Genomic DNA, 12,378 nt, shown 5'->3' with positions numbered 1-12,378 from the left:
ACTCAAAAGTGACGTGGCGAGCGTTTTTTTATTTTCATATATTTTTTGTCTCTGGGCTTCTTTTTCTGCGGCTGTGCGCGGATTAAATGCAAATTAACTGCAGAGTGCGGCAAGGCAACAAGCTGCACGTAGCAATGTCGTGGCATGCAAATGTCTTCAAACAATCCACTGAGTGCCGGTCAGAGCGACAGAGCGACAGAGCGACAGAGTTGCATAGTGGCAGAGTGGCAGGCAACTAAGCAGGTAACCAGCCAGGTAGGCAGATAGCCAACTCGGTTTCCTGTGCCACAGATAGCGACAGTTTTTTATGGCCCGGCCAAATAACTTTATTAGCGAGAGCGGAGATGGCGATTCCGATCGCGATGCCGATCGCTATGTCGGTCCAGGCGGTCCCACATGGCGTATGTGTAATATGTTGCATTTTGGTGAAAGGCTGACAGAGCCACCCACGATCAGTTGCCCCAATAACCCAGAGGGGTTCGACTGGATCGGTTTCCCAGAGTGGTCCTATTTAAGTTGGCCACTAGAGATCACAAGGAGCTCTCAATTTTACTCGATTACATTTAATAATATCTAGCTGCTTCTTTATGATTTGGTTTACCACTTTTATGCTTGATATATATATTCTTTCTTTCCTCAATTGGTATTTTAGCAGCATCGCATCGTTCCCGAAACTACGAAATGAGTTCAAGGCAACATGCAGCGGCAACAGCACCACCTACAGTTGCAAAAGTGAAAACCCCTGACAAACGGTTGCGAGTGGGTGAAGTGCACCAGGTGTGCCCCTGATGTGGGCTGACAATTCTTTTCTGTCCAAGCTCATTAGCCATGGCTTTGAGCCAGATGTTGGTTAGCTTGGCACCACACTCACCTGACGTTGACTCCCTCGATTTCCTCGGTCTGCTCGGCCAGCGATGACTCCAGATCCAAGTAGGCTCCGTAGTCGCCATCCTTGTACACCTGAATGGCTGCATCGTCGATCTGCAAGGGGAATGGGACAGAAAGGAGAAGCTTAGTTTCGCTGGCAATTATAATTAAAGTCTGGCTAAAAGTAAATGGCAACGCCGCCGATCTTGCCACTACCGCACTACGCAGTAAAAGTTGTTTATGGTCTCGGCTCAAGCCAAAGAGAAAGAAGCTGATGGAGATGGAGATGGTGATGGCGATGTGGTTTGAGTTTGAGTTTGACTTTGGGCCACAGTTGTGGTTGGAGAGGTTGATGTGCTGCAGCGGCGTAGAACGTTTTGAGGCACGCAGAGAAATTTTACTGCACCTATCATCATTATTCAAAACATTTGACACCTCTAAACATAAATCTTTGTGTTTTCTACCGCACTAAATATTCAATTTGTGGTCTCTGTTCGGTTCTAGGAATATACTGTTTTCTGTTGCGAATATAATAGACAGTTTGATATTGAAGCTTGGCAATTAGTTGTAGTACTTTAAATATTATACATAAGTGGGTATGTATATTTCTCTCAGTGTGCAATGACGGACGCTGCATTGCAAGTCCGCAGACGATTTCGTTTAGGCGCACATTGAGGACGCCAGTTGATTGGTGGCCAAGACCAAGATGACGCGTCGTCGCCGACTGGTCACCTACTTTTCTCTGCTTTCGGTTTTCAGACATCAGACATCGGACATCAGACATCGGACATCGGACTTCGGATTTCAGTTTTCCGTTTTCCAGCCGCTGATTGATCAAGCTCCTGCTGCGTGCGCACAAATGCGCTGATTGACGGCGGTCGCAGATGTTGTTTTATTGGCGCATTGAAAGTAATTATTTCTGCATTTACAGAACAATTACCGGGCAACATGGAATTATCTGTGTCGACGTCGCTTGCTTAATGTGTGAAAAAGTAAACAAAACGTCGGGAAAAGAAAGACCAAAAATACTGCCTGTCATCCGGGTGGAAGATTACACATACGCCCCTTTGGACACGCCCTGGCCTAAGCAGAAAAAAAACGCAAGTTTGGGTTTGGGTTTGGTGAGTTTCTTTTGTTTGGCTTCTTGTCAGGACACACCCTCAACTAGATAGAAACCCTTCGCATGTCCTGAGGGATTTCTGCGAACAAAGAACATTTGCAACATTAAAGTATTGACCGCGTATTGGTCAGTGACTTTTCGTGGAACTATTAAATAACTTTTCTATAAACACTTCAACGACATCAGCTCAGTGATTAATTCAAGTTTGCATTTCATTGAGTAAACACGAGCCATGACGACAGAACCAATTCAAGATTTCCCAGGTAAATGACTCGCCGACTCTCCACTTAATATACAAAATATTTCTTAAAGTGCCAGGCTGTCTAGAGAGTCACGATTTCTTATCAAAAAGAGAGCTCTCGACTTGCCGAACGAATTTCGCCTTCGGTCAAACTTCCGCATGTTGATTCAGCATTTAGGCAGGGAAAAACTTTCTAGACCAAGTTGGGCCGTCATTGTTTGCCCAAGCTGGAAATTCACATTCAAATTATGTGTCAAATGCGTGCTTAGTCGCTATTTATAAACGCCACTTTATGTAAGCCAACGGGCAATTAAAATCAAAGCAAACATTGGACCAAAACTAAATCCATTTCGGCTCGCTTCTATGATTTATTTATATTTCGCCTCGTCTTTTACACTCACATTCATTCATTCATTCACAACTCTATGCAAATTTTATATCGGTGGCTTTTTGATTATTTTCTTTGACTGAAGCATGACAAGATTTTTAATCAAAGTGATTTTTGGCGCACACATAAATGTGGCTATTGACACAGTTAAGGCGGCGAGCATCAAATTCGACGAGGAGAAAATGTAAAATAGCTAAACAAAATCCAGCAGAAACCGCATATGGTTAGGCGAAGATATAAATATTTTCAAATTATTGGCACGCGGTTAAATGTTGTTGAAAAAGTTATTGATGGATATGACAAATTCCAAATTAATTTTCATTAGTTTTTCACATTTTCAACGACCATAAGGGGAGTTAAATTAACGTGGAATTTTAATTGGATTTGGAGAGAAACGTTTATACAATAATGAAGGCAATTTATAATCAGTAATCACTGCATGATATATTTTTGATTATCTATGTCTGCCAAAGGTAATCAAAATAACTATTTAAAACCTGATGGTCGAGTAATACGTATGATATTATCAGCGGTTCCTAACAATCTAAAAATAATAACACAAACATCCATAAATGCCTGACCTTGTTTCTGTGTGCTGATTCAGGTGACTAACACTTTTGCTTTCACATCAATCAAAGTTGATTGACCCTCATCTGACCGCAAAATCTGATGGACGGCTCTGCTAATTGAACTTAACCAACTTCAAAGAGAAGTGGTCGTCTTGTGCGAATTATTTTTGCAAATAGCCAGAGATGCGTAAGTGTCAACGTGGCTCAAATATTTGGACGACGTGAGTAAACCGTAAAATGGATAATGGAAATTTTCCTCGCTCATTCAAGCGGATAAGCTGACCTAAACTAATTTGATTAACTTTGAATATTGCCCGGTCGTGTGAATGACATATGTAAATGACGCAATGCCCTCAATACAACGATTAATATAATTAATTAAATTAGTTTTTTTTGTAACCATTACTTGCTGAACCGCAAAAACATTTTAAATTGATTGCTTGGTGGCTTTTCACTTCGGTCAGCTTTTTTAATACTTTTATCGATCTTTGTTTGGCTTCAATTGATTGGTAGAACTCCCGATATGCCTATCTAATTCTACGAGAATAGAATATATGTACTTTTTTGTACTGAGCGGACCAAAGCAAAAGTAACGCTCAAAAATAATTGGCAAAAAGAATAACATTCAAATTGAAATCAAAACAAAGTGAAATAAGCTTATTTTTGTTAAGGAGGGCCGAGTGTTTTATACCCTAATTTATTTCGAAATAATTGGTAATAAACTTTAAGTGTGCTTAAACCAACGGACAAGCATAGTCATTTGTTCAAAATGACACATCTACTACAACATTATTTAATATGCAGAATCAGAACCAAATCAAATTTACAATTTATTTTGGCTGACTTAACAATGAAAATACCCTGAACAGCACTAGAAAAACTTATTGAGTCTCGCCTTTTATTGGCCGGCAATGATTATTTATATTTTGAACATTGTTGGCTTTCAATCAGTTTGCTGGCCTGATGTCTGATGTCATCGAAAACACCGACGACGGCACTGGTTGGAGATTAGTGATCGGTGCGGCGAAAATTTATGAATCTATTGTAATGCGCTAAATTTAACAAGTTGCAGGGGAGCAGCGAGCGAGCAAAGTTCTGTTCGCTGACTAATTGGACAAATGGCATTTACAGCTGCCACTGGTCCGCCTGCGGCTTTCCAGATCAGCAACTGCCTGCCACATAAATCTGGTACCGACGACAACATCCTGGGATGGGGAGCAGCAGCCAGCAGAACTTCCTTTTGCGATTTGCTCATTAGAATTTATTGCCGCCGCTTGTCAAGATTTACGTATCCTTGCGGTTCCACCGATTTCCAACTACCCAACTCCCCAACAACTTCCAACATCCAACTGGATGACAGATGACAGGTAGAGGGAATGGGGCTGTTCGAAGCTCCTTAGTGGCCTTTTTTGCAAATTAGTCAAAGTCAGGCCCAAACAATGGCAGGCTTAGATAATTGCTGGCTAGCTCACTAGCTGACTAGCCCGGCTTTTACAATGCACTCCAAGAAGGAGAAGTTGCAGTTCTTCGCTCCGACTTCCTATTAGTTGCCACAGATTGCGCGATAGCAATAAGTTAGCCCAGCCTTGGGCCAACTCCTCTTCCCCCAGTGGATCCAGATGTGGAGCCAGATCCAAACCAAACCAAACCAAAACCAAACCCAGCCAAGCCCTCGTCGGATCCAGAGCCTCCGGTGGCGAGGTGCATCTGCCATTGTCTTCTGGGTGGAATCTCCTGGAGGAGCGGGTTCATTGCCTTGCAATGCATCATTTGTTCAAATCGCTTGCCACACAATAAAATATTGCAAATAGGGCCATAGAAAAGAACATGCTAAACTCTTTATTTTTGTTTCCTGGAAACTTTTCCCTTCATTATTGACCAATTACCACTTTTGCAGATTCTCGAACAACTTTACGTCTATATGTTTTAGTTGTGGCTTTTCCAATTCAACGCTCACTCAGCTGGCCGCAAATAAAACTTATTCCGTTTCAATTGACTTATTTCCTTCCCTTTACCAAACCAAACCCATTCGACCAATGTTCAGCTTTTTTGTGGGATTGTGGCCAAAGTTTAATCTTTCAGCTTTCATGCGAAATTTTCTCAAATAAATCAATTGTGGATTCTGTGTACTTTTTCTGTGTTTTCGCCCCAGGGCAATAATGGCTCATTCTAGCCCGTGTTGAACGAGTTATGATTCTTTCATTCGCTTATTTTATAGAAAATGTGGAAGCGATGTGGAGCGCTAAATGCGTCTAAACACGCTATGCAAATATTTGAGTTTGTCTGCAAAAAACAGACCGAAAATATGCGAATTTTGAATTTAACTTCTTGCCTTCATTTGGCTTGCCACTAAAATATTATAAATACACGCTTAGAGCGAAATTTAGCATCAAAAAGTCAATTTTATACAAATTCGTGGTTTATTTTCATATTAAAATACAAATCCCAATTGATTGGAGATTTATATTATTTTCGCAAAACTTAATACAGCTGCAACACATATTATTTTATTAAAAATTTTTTATTAAATCCGAAGTAGAAGTCTGAATACTTTTATCGGTAGCTGTTTAACTAATCAGCAGTTTTATCACTAGTTTGACGATTGGCAAAAACTTGTCGTCATGGCATAAAAATACATTTTAATTTAGCAAAACCTTCGAAAACTTTAATGAATAAAAAGAATAGTTAATTTGAAATCTTGATCGCGATAATGCTGCTATCCACCTATTAATGTATATAAATGTATCTCGTAAATGCGCAGTAAAAGAGTTAATGCCTTTTCATATTTGTATGCGTGTTGCTTGGCTAATTTTGCGCAACGGCAGATTTTTTCGGCCGAAAGATTTAGCCCGTGATAAGCTGGCCAGAGATAAGCCAAGCCAGTTAAGACCGAAAGAGAAAGAGTAAACACACTGTTGTGGCCCGTTTTTTGGCCAGTTTAAGTATAAACAGGGTGAAAAGTAAATGGTTTTACAGAACAAGTAGGGAATCTTCTAATGAAGACACAGAATTAGTTTATATTATCAATTTACACTAGCATTAAATAAGCTATAAATAAAACATATCAAGTAAGTTATCCTGAGCTCTTGTTCAAATGGAGAGATATGAGTTTAAATAACTAATAAAAATCCTATTGTATGAAACACCTTATTTCTATCTGTGTAAAAACGGAATATCTTACGCTTTGGGGCGCGTTGAGCAGCCGCAGGATGGTGGCCAGCTGGTTGGCCAGCGGCATGGTGGTGGCGAAGGCGTAGGTGGGCGCCCGCACCGGGATGGGGAAGGCGGTGCAGGCGGAGAGCGGGTCGCTGTCCACCAGGTACTGGACACGGAATGTGATCAGTTCGTCCGGCTCCATTTTCACAATCATTTTCGACGCCGCTTTCAATCACTTTTGCACATTTGTCTTACTTAATTCGGCAGGGTCTATTTACTTTTCGCGATTTTCTCTATATCTCGCGCGCTATGATTTATTTACATTTTCACTCGACCACTCGAACACTTGAACACTGAAATGGATTTTTGGCATGAGATTTGTTTGCTTACAGCCCGCTTGCAATTTGCCTTAATTTCGATTTTGATGGCTCTTTGGGCCAAGCTAAAGCCAAAGCCATGCCAAGCCCCACAAAAATAATAAAAATTGTTGCATAATTGTACACACGCATGTTGCGCAATTTTATGCTAAATATTGCAAATTGTTGGCACGCCACGCCCACTCCGCCCCTCCTTCCCCTTTCCAATAGCTATAGCGACGAGATATAGCATAATTGCTATGCCGAACCGGATCGCTCGCTTTTCTCTTCATTTGTGTAAATATTTGTCTTTGGATTTCTGGTTGGACGGACGACAAAAAACAAGCCTTGGCTCAGCTCATAACGTCATGATGATGGCTGTTGGCTCGGACTGTTGTGTAACTTTCAATTCAATGTCAGTTCAGTATGTAAGAAACAACATAGACAACACAACATAGACAACACAGACGCCCAAAATAATCAACATGCAGGGCGCACTGCCTCCAATCGAAACCAAATCAGGCCTCAAATACTCAAATACTCAAATACCAAGAGGGCGACTTCTTTGGGGCCCGCTATGTCTATTTCCCCGAGGTACCGCTAAATGTCAGACGTTTATGCAAATATGCAGGAGAGTCGGAGCTGCAGAGTGGCGTTTTTGTGGTTTATGTTTATGGCCGAGGAGGGTTTGTTAACGAGGTTCTTGAGTGTCAGTCGGTAGCCAAAGTCTGTGGTTCTCCCCCCTCGCATAAATGCTCATAACGTGACTCTAATGTACTCCGTTTGGCCCGGCGGTGTTGCTCTTGAAATCGGACTTGGAGTTGGACTTGGACTTGGACTTCGGATTTAAACTTGGACTTGAAGACTCGGCTCAAACACTTGTCGCACACCGACATTGAACTCGCCGGAGGTCCGAAGACGGTTGGGAAATGGGTTGAAACAAGATGAGATGGTCGCGGTTTAGAAAGTACTTTAATGAGTGCGCGGAAGAGAAAAACAATTAACCAACAATTAGTCGAATCAGTTTTCATAGTCTTCTACACTTTTCCAACTCATTAGATAAACCATTCTACTTAATAACAAAGTTATTATTTAAAAAACGTTTTCATATAATCCCATAATCTGCGGACCCCCAAAGACATTACTCAATTCTATTTCCATCCATGCATTAGCTTTCTTTTGCCTGCTGGCCAATTAATAAATTCCACTAAAACCATTTTTCACTTAACAGATTCTCTGTTGCTACCATTTGGCAATAAGTTAGGTTCGCAATTTGCACTATACAACATGTAATTATTTTGTATTTTAGCCACTAACTCAACACACATTTTTCACAGATGCCAAAAGTGGCGGCTCTTAAAAAGCCACAAAAAGCGCGCTTAATTGCAATAATTCATTGCGAAGCAACGGCGAATGGCAATACGAAATGAATTGAGGAAAACAAAACAACAAAAATACAAAAATACAGAGCCATAAAAAGGCTAATAAAAGCGGTTAACAAAGGGAAGACAAAAGGCCAAGAATATTGTGTAAACGTAAACAGCTGTTCCAAAGACTCGCAGCTCGAGTGCTCGACTCGATTCTACGGAATGTGAAATGAAATAAGTCCAGTCATTAAGCGTTGAACCGAGGTGTTTTCAGGCTGGCTTTAGGGCCGGGCCAAGGGTTCAAAAAGGAAGTTAACAACAAAGAGTTAGGGTTTAATTGAAAGACTGGGGATACTGAATTGAAGACGGACCTTGCCAGGCTTCCTTTTCCTTTTCGCAGCAGGCAGGTGTGCCAAAATACAGGAAAGAACCGGCGAAAACTGAAAAAAGCGAAGTAACGAAGTTACCAAACTACCAACAATCAGCAAACCGGCAACAACTTGTTCTCAGCATGCGAAAGTCAAGTGGGCAGGCTGTCTTTCGGTCTTTTGGTCTCTTGGTTTCGGTTTCTGAAACTGAAAATGAAAATCGAGTCGAGTTGGGGCCGCAAAAAGAAAAGATTTACTTTCACGCATACGAAACGTATTCCTGCTGGCCAAAAAAGGGTTTCGGCCAAGTCAGAAAGTTAAGTGACCATCAGCGTAAATCGTTTATGTACATATGTATATGCAACATTTTGTTTGTCTATGGCTTCCTCATTGTCGGCGACGTGCAGAAATTTAATGAAATGAAATAAATATTATGGAAAAACTAAAAGACATTGTAAATGCTGGCTGTTTCACTGGTTGGCTGCTTGGCTTGGCATATTTAGTTACAAATTACGACAATGGCGCCGGACGGCCAGGCCGATGTTGGCCACATTAAAGTGTAAATAATTTATGCAAATGCTGCAGTCAGTCGGGCAATTTGGCAGCAGTGGCACCCCCAACAACAACAGCCAGCTACAGTAACAACTGGCAGGTAATGAAACCCGCCCGCTGGCTCAAGGAAACTCTTTTTTTCTTTTAGCTGACGCTGCTGGTCTCCTCTTTTTGGGTTTTGCGTTTTTTTTCTCTTTCTTGGCTCAACTCGCCTTGACTTGCTTAAATGAACTTTCACTTTTTAGTGCCTTGTGGTCTTTTACTCGGTGCACCCGCTTTGTGCCTCCCCCAATGTGCAATCACCATGTTGCAATCGCTCGAGGAGCCGCCGCTTCTTCAGTTTTTATGCCATCAATTATGCAAATTTTCCTTACCACGATGGCTAATAACTTAACAATTTCCTAAAGACGCTTAATTGACAGCTACTGTGCAGTAGTCTTACCCACGGCACTTCCCCTGATTCGCTAAATATGGCCAGATGATGATCACGATGATCCCATCGAGAGCATCGACATTGATGTAGTTCAGGTTTTAGAGGAAGTTCATTAAATTTAAATGATTGTTAAATATCTATCTATTTCGCAATGATCTCAGCAGGAAGTGTTGTATTTTCAATTAGCATGATTAATTTATCAGTATCCAGCGAAAGACCCTATTTCTTATCTAAAATAATTCACCTTAATATCACACGAGTTATTTAGTTAAACTTGTAAATGTCAAACATACAATCGTAAACATTCTCCCACCATCTGCAAAATACAAATATTTGCACGTGACACTTGATCGATTTCAAGTTCACTCGAAGTCAAGCAATTTAATTTAGTGAGCATGTAACTTTAGCTGTTCAAACTTATCTAGTGCCAAGCTACGAAGTGAACAATCCCAACCACTGTACGTATCAGTTAAGCATTTGCGATACTGATCGCTTACTTAATAAAGACATAAACCCAGATAGGTTCAATGGGTCCGCAGAATGCGCAAAAAAAAGGAGGAAACCAGCTGAAAAAGCTTCCCACTTTGGCTGTGGCTATGGCTCGCTGAGCAGCAAATATTTGGCCATACAAATTCGAGAAAATACAGGAGTACACATATGTACGAGTATATACGATCATGCGAGCATGGGATTGTGGAAACAGTTCCACATTCCAAGACGATTTGTCACGCTAGGAACTGTGTGCTGGAGAAAACGAATCCAAATGCGTTTTCCAAGACACACGAGTAAACAAATAATTTGAGCGTGGCTTCTGAGATGGGGGAATCGGTGGGGGTTCTCTCCGGCAATCATCAGAAAAGTTGTTTGACCTCTTGACTGAATGACTGACTGACAGGCGGATCGGCGGACCGGCTAACAGACTGCAATACATAAAATTGTTAAGCGACTGCATTTAAAAATAATTTCAGCTGCCAATAAAAAGACACGGCAAACCACGATGATTGGCCCGGTTGCAGGGACTGAAACTGGGATTGGGCTTAAATGTGGAACTCTAGAGCCAAGCTCGACACTAGTCAACAAGGAAATTGTATGTGGATACACACCAAAAGAAATATGGTATATGTTAAATATTTTCTAGAAACTGTACTACGAAGTATTCAACTATTTGCTTACTAAGTATTTAAAATATGTATTCAATTTCATAACTAAAGATATTCTTCATTCATTTACAGTACAAAATATGATTCAAGCCAGAAAAGTAGAAAAACTTTATGCACCTAGTGTTGCAATTACTTGTAGGCGAGTGTAATGGGCCGCCAAACAAGATTAAGCCGCACAGAGACAGAAAATTGTGTCACGTTTGTGTTTGAAACGGTTAAATGTTTGAGGAAAACACTGGAGCACATTAGGAGGGACGAACAGAGAAGAAACCCAAGATCGGGTTATACCCAATCCAAACCCCAAACCGAAAGCCGCAAGTCAATGGATCGGTGGAAGACACACGTGCATACCTAGGCATAATGTGCGTGTGCGCTTGATTTATTGAATTCTTGGCTCGGACACTGGCCAGAACCTTGGCTTATTTCGTATGCAGCGGATGCCGGGCCGAAGCCAAAGTCCAGGAATGCCAACTCATTATGGAAGGTGGTTCTTCACAGTTAATTATAACAATGCCAGCAAATCGCCTTTGGCCGCTTGTAATTGTCATAAGCCCCCGGAGAACGGAAATGGAGAGGCGACACTACTAAGACCAGGAAATCGCCGATGGCGTGTTCATCTGGAAAATTCCCAGCTTACGGGTTGCATATGGAGCGGTGCGATTCGTAAGTGTCAATATGTTAATTGCCAGCGGCAAAGAGGTGGGAAAAGCTGGGGGAATCTGCGGATTGGGGTCACGTCAGAAGTGGTCTACTCTCGCGGCTCGAGTGTGCGTGGAAAATGCATCGGAACGGTAGCCACTCGAGCAGAAGAAAGTGATTTAAAGAAAATAAATAGAAGCAATTTAAATTATGCATGTATATTACACAAAGGAAACAAGATGAAAGTGTCAGAAGAAGATTCATCGAACGAGGTCAAATGAAATTATAGGGTTGAACACTACAGAATCATTTATAAAAACATTCTCGCTGCAAACTAACTTATCGGATTATTCAAAGCAAAGTAAATCAATTCTACGGATGAAAGCAAGGCATTTAACACTTTCCTATGATATATATTTCGAAAGGGGTCTAGTAACTCTCACATTAGACCTCACCTTCGAGGGGGGATCGGTGGAGAACATCATAGAAATTAGCATTGAGCCTAATACAAAGGTAAACTACAGATAACTGCGCAAGATAAAGGCCCCATTCCAACGAACGTAATGTGAGTTGTTTTATAATTTATGTGCCTCATTTGGTCAGATAAATGTTATGTGTTACGTGGGAAAGTCACTTTGAAATCTCTCTTACCCTAAATTACGCGCTATCAAAGGCATCTTTTGATCTACCTGAAAGGAATGCATCTCACACGTGAGTTTTCCCTGCAATCTGACATAAGAAATGACAGAATCTTCGTGTTGAGCATTTTGTCATTTTGATAGATCACCCGGCACATTCCCCCGATCGGCTCCCTTTACACTCGGATGTGTCATATGGCGATGTTGTGGCCCGGTTCACAGGTCCAATTCCATCTTGCGGTTATTTTTGAAATGCAGGCGACATGAATTCTTACAAAATATCTGCTGACCGAAATACACACAATACTCTCTAGATAAATTTAAACAGATAGATCGTATATACGTATAGTTCTTTTATGTGGATTTTCATTTGCTCTGCTAATTTGCTGGTCTGTGTGAGTGCGTGACTAATATTTTGAGTGCAGCGAAACAACTTGGCCACGATTTTGATGGTTATGCAATGCAAATGACAACAAATGGCAACAACAATCATAATAACAATAAAGTTAAAATACTTTTGGCCA

General features: G+C 41.2%; 1 protein-coding gene across 7 annotated transcripts in view; it reads right to left on the bottom strand.

Moving 5' to 3' along the window:
- LOC122618304 (FH1/FH2 domain-containing protein 3) overlaps nt 1-12,378 on the bottom strand; it is a 39,759-nt gene that overhangs the window by 9,875 nt on the left and 17,506 nt on the right. For 4 of the 7 annotated variants that reach the window (XR_006326016.1, XM_043794658.1, XM_043794657.1 and 1 more), the window contains exon 5: nt 872-981. Coding sequence is in view for 5 of the 7 variants with exons in the window: in XM_043794658.1 (XP_043650593.1) it covers nt 872-981 (110 nt within the window). In the remaining 2 variants the exon portion in view is untranslated. Of the gene's footprint in view, nt 1-871; nt 982-6,366; nt 6,695-12,378 lie in introns of all 7 variants that reach the window. The other 3 variants (XR_006326017.1, XM_043794659.1, XM_043794660.1) reach the window with 1 other exon arrangement.

This window comes from Drosophila teissieri, chromosome 3L, assembly GCF_016746235.2.
Source record: "Drosophila teissieri strain GT53w chromosome 3L, Prin_Dtei_1.1, whole genome shotgun sequence".
Lineage (NCBI taxonomy): Eukaryota > Metazoa > Arthropoda > Insecta > Diptera > Drosophilidae > Drosophila > Drosophila teissieri.
The sequence above is the reverse complement of the archived record's forward strand: the minus strand, read 5'-3'. Positions and strand labels throughout refer to the sequence as shown.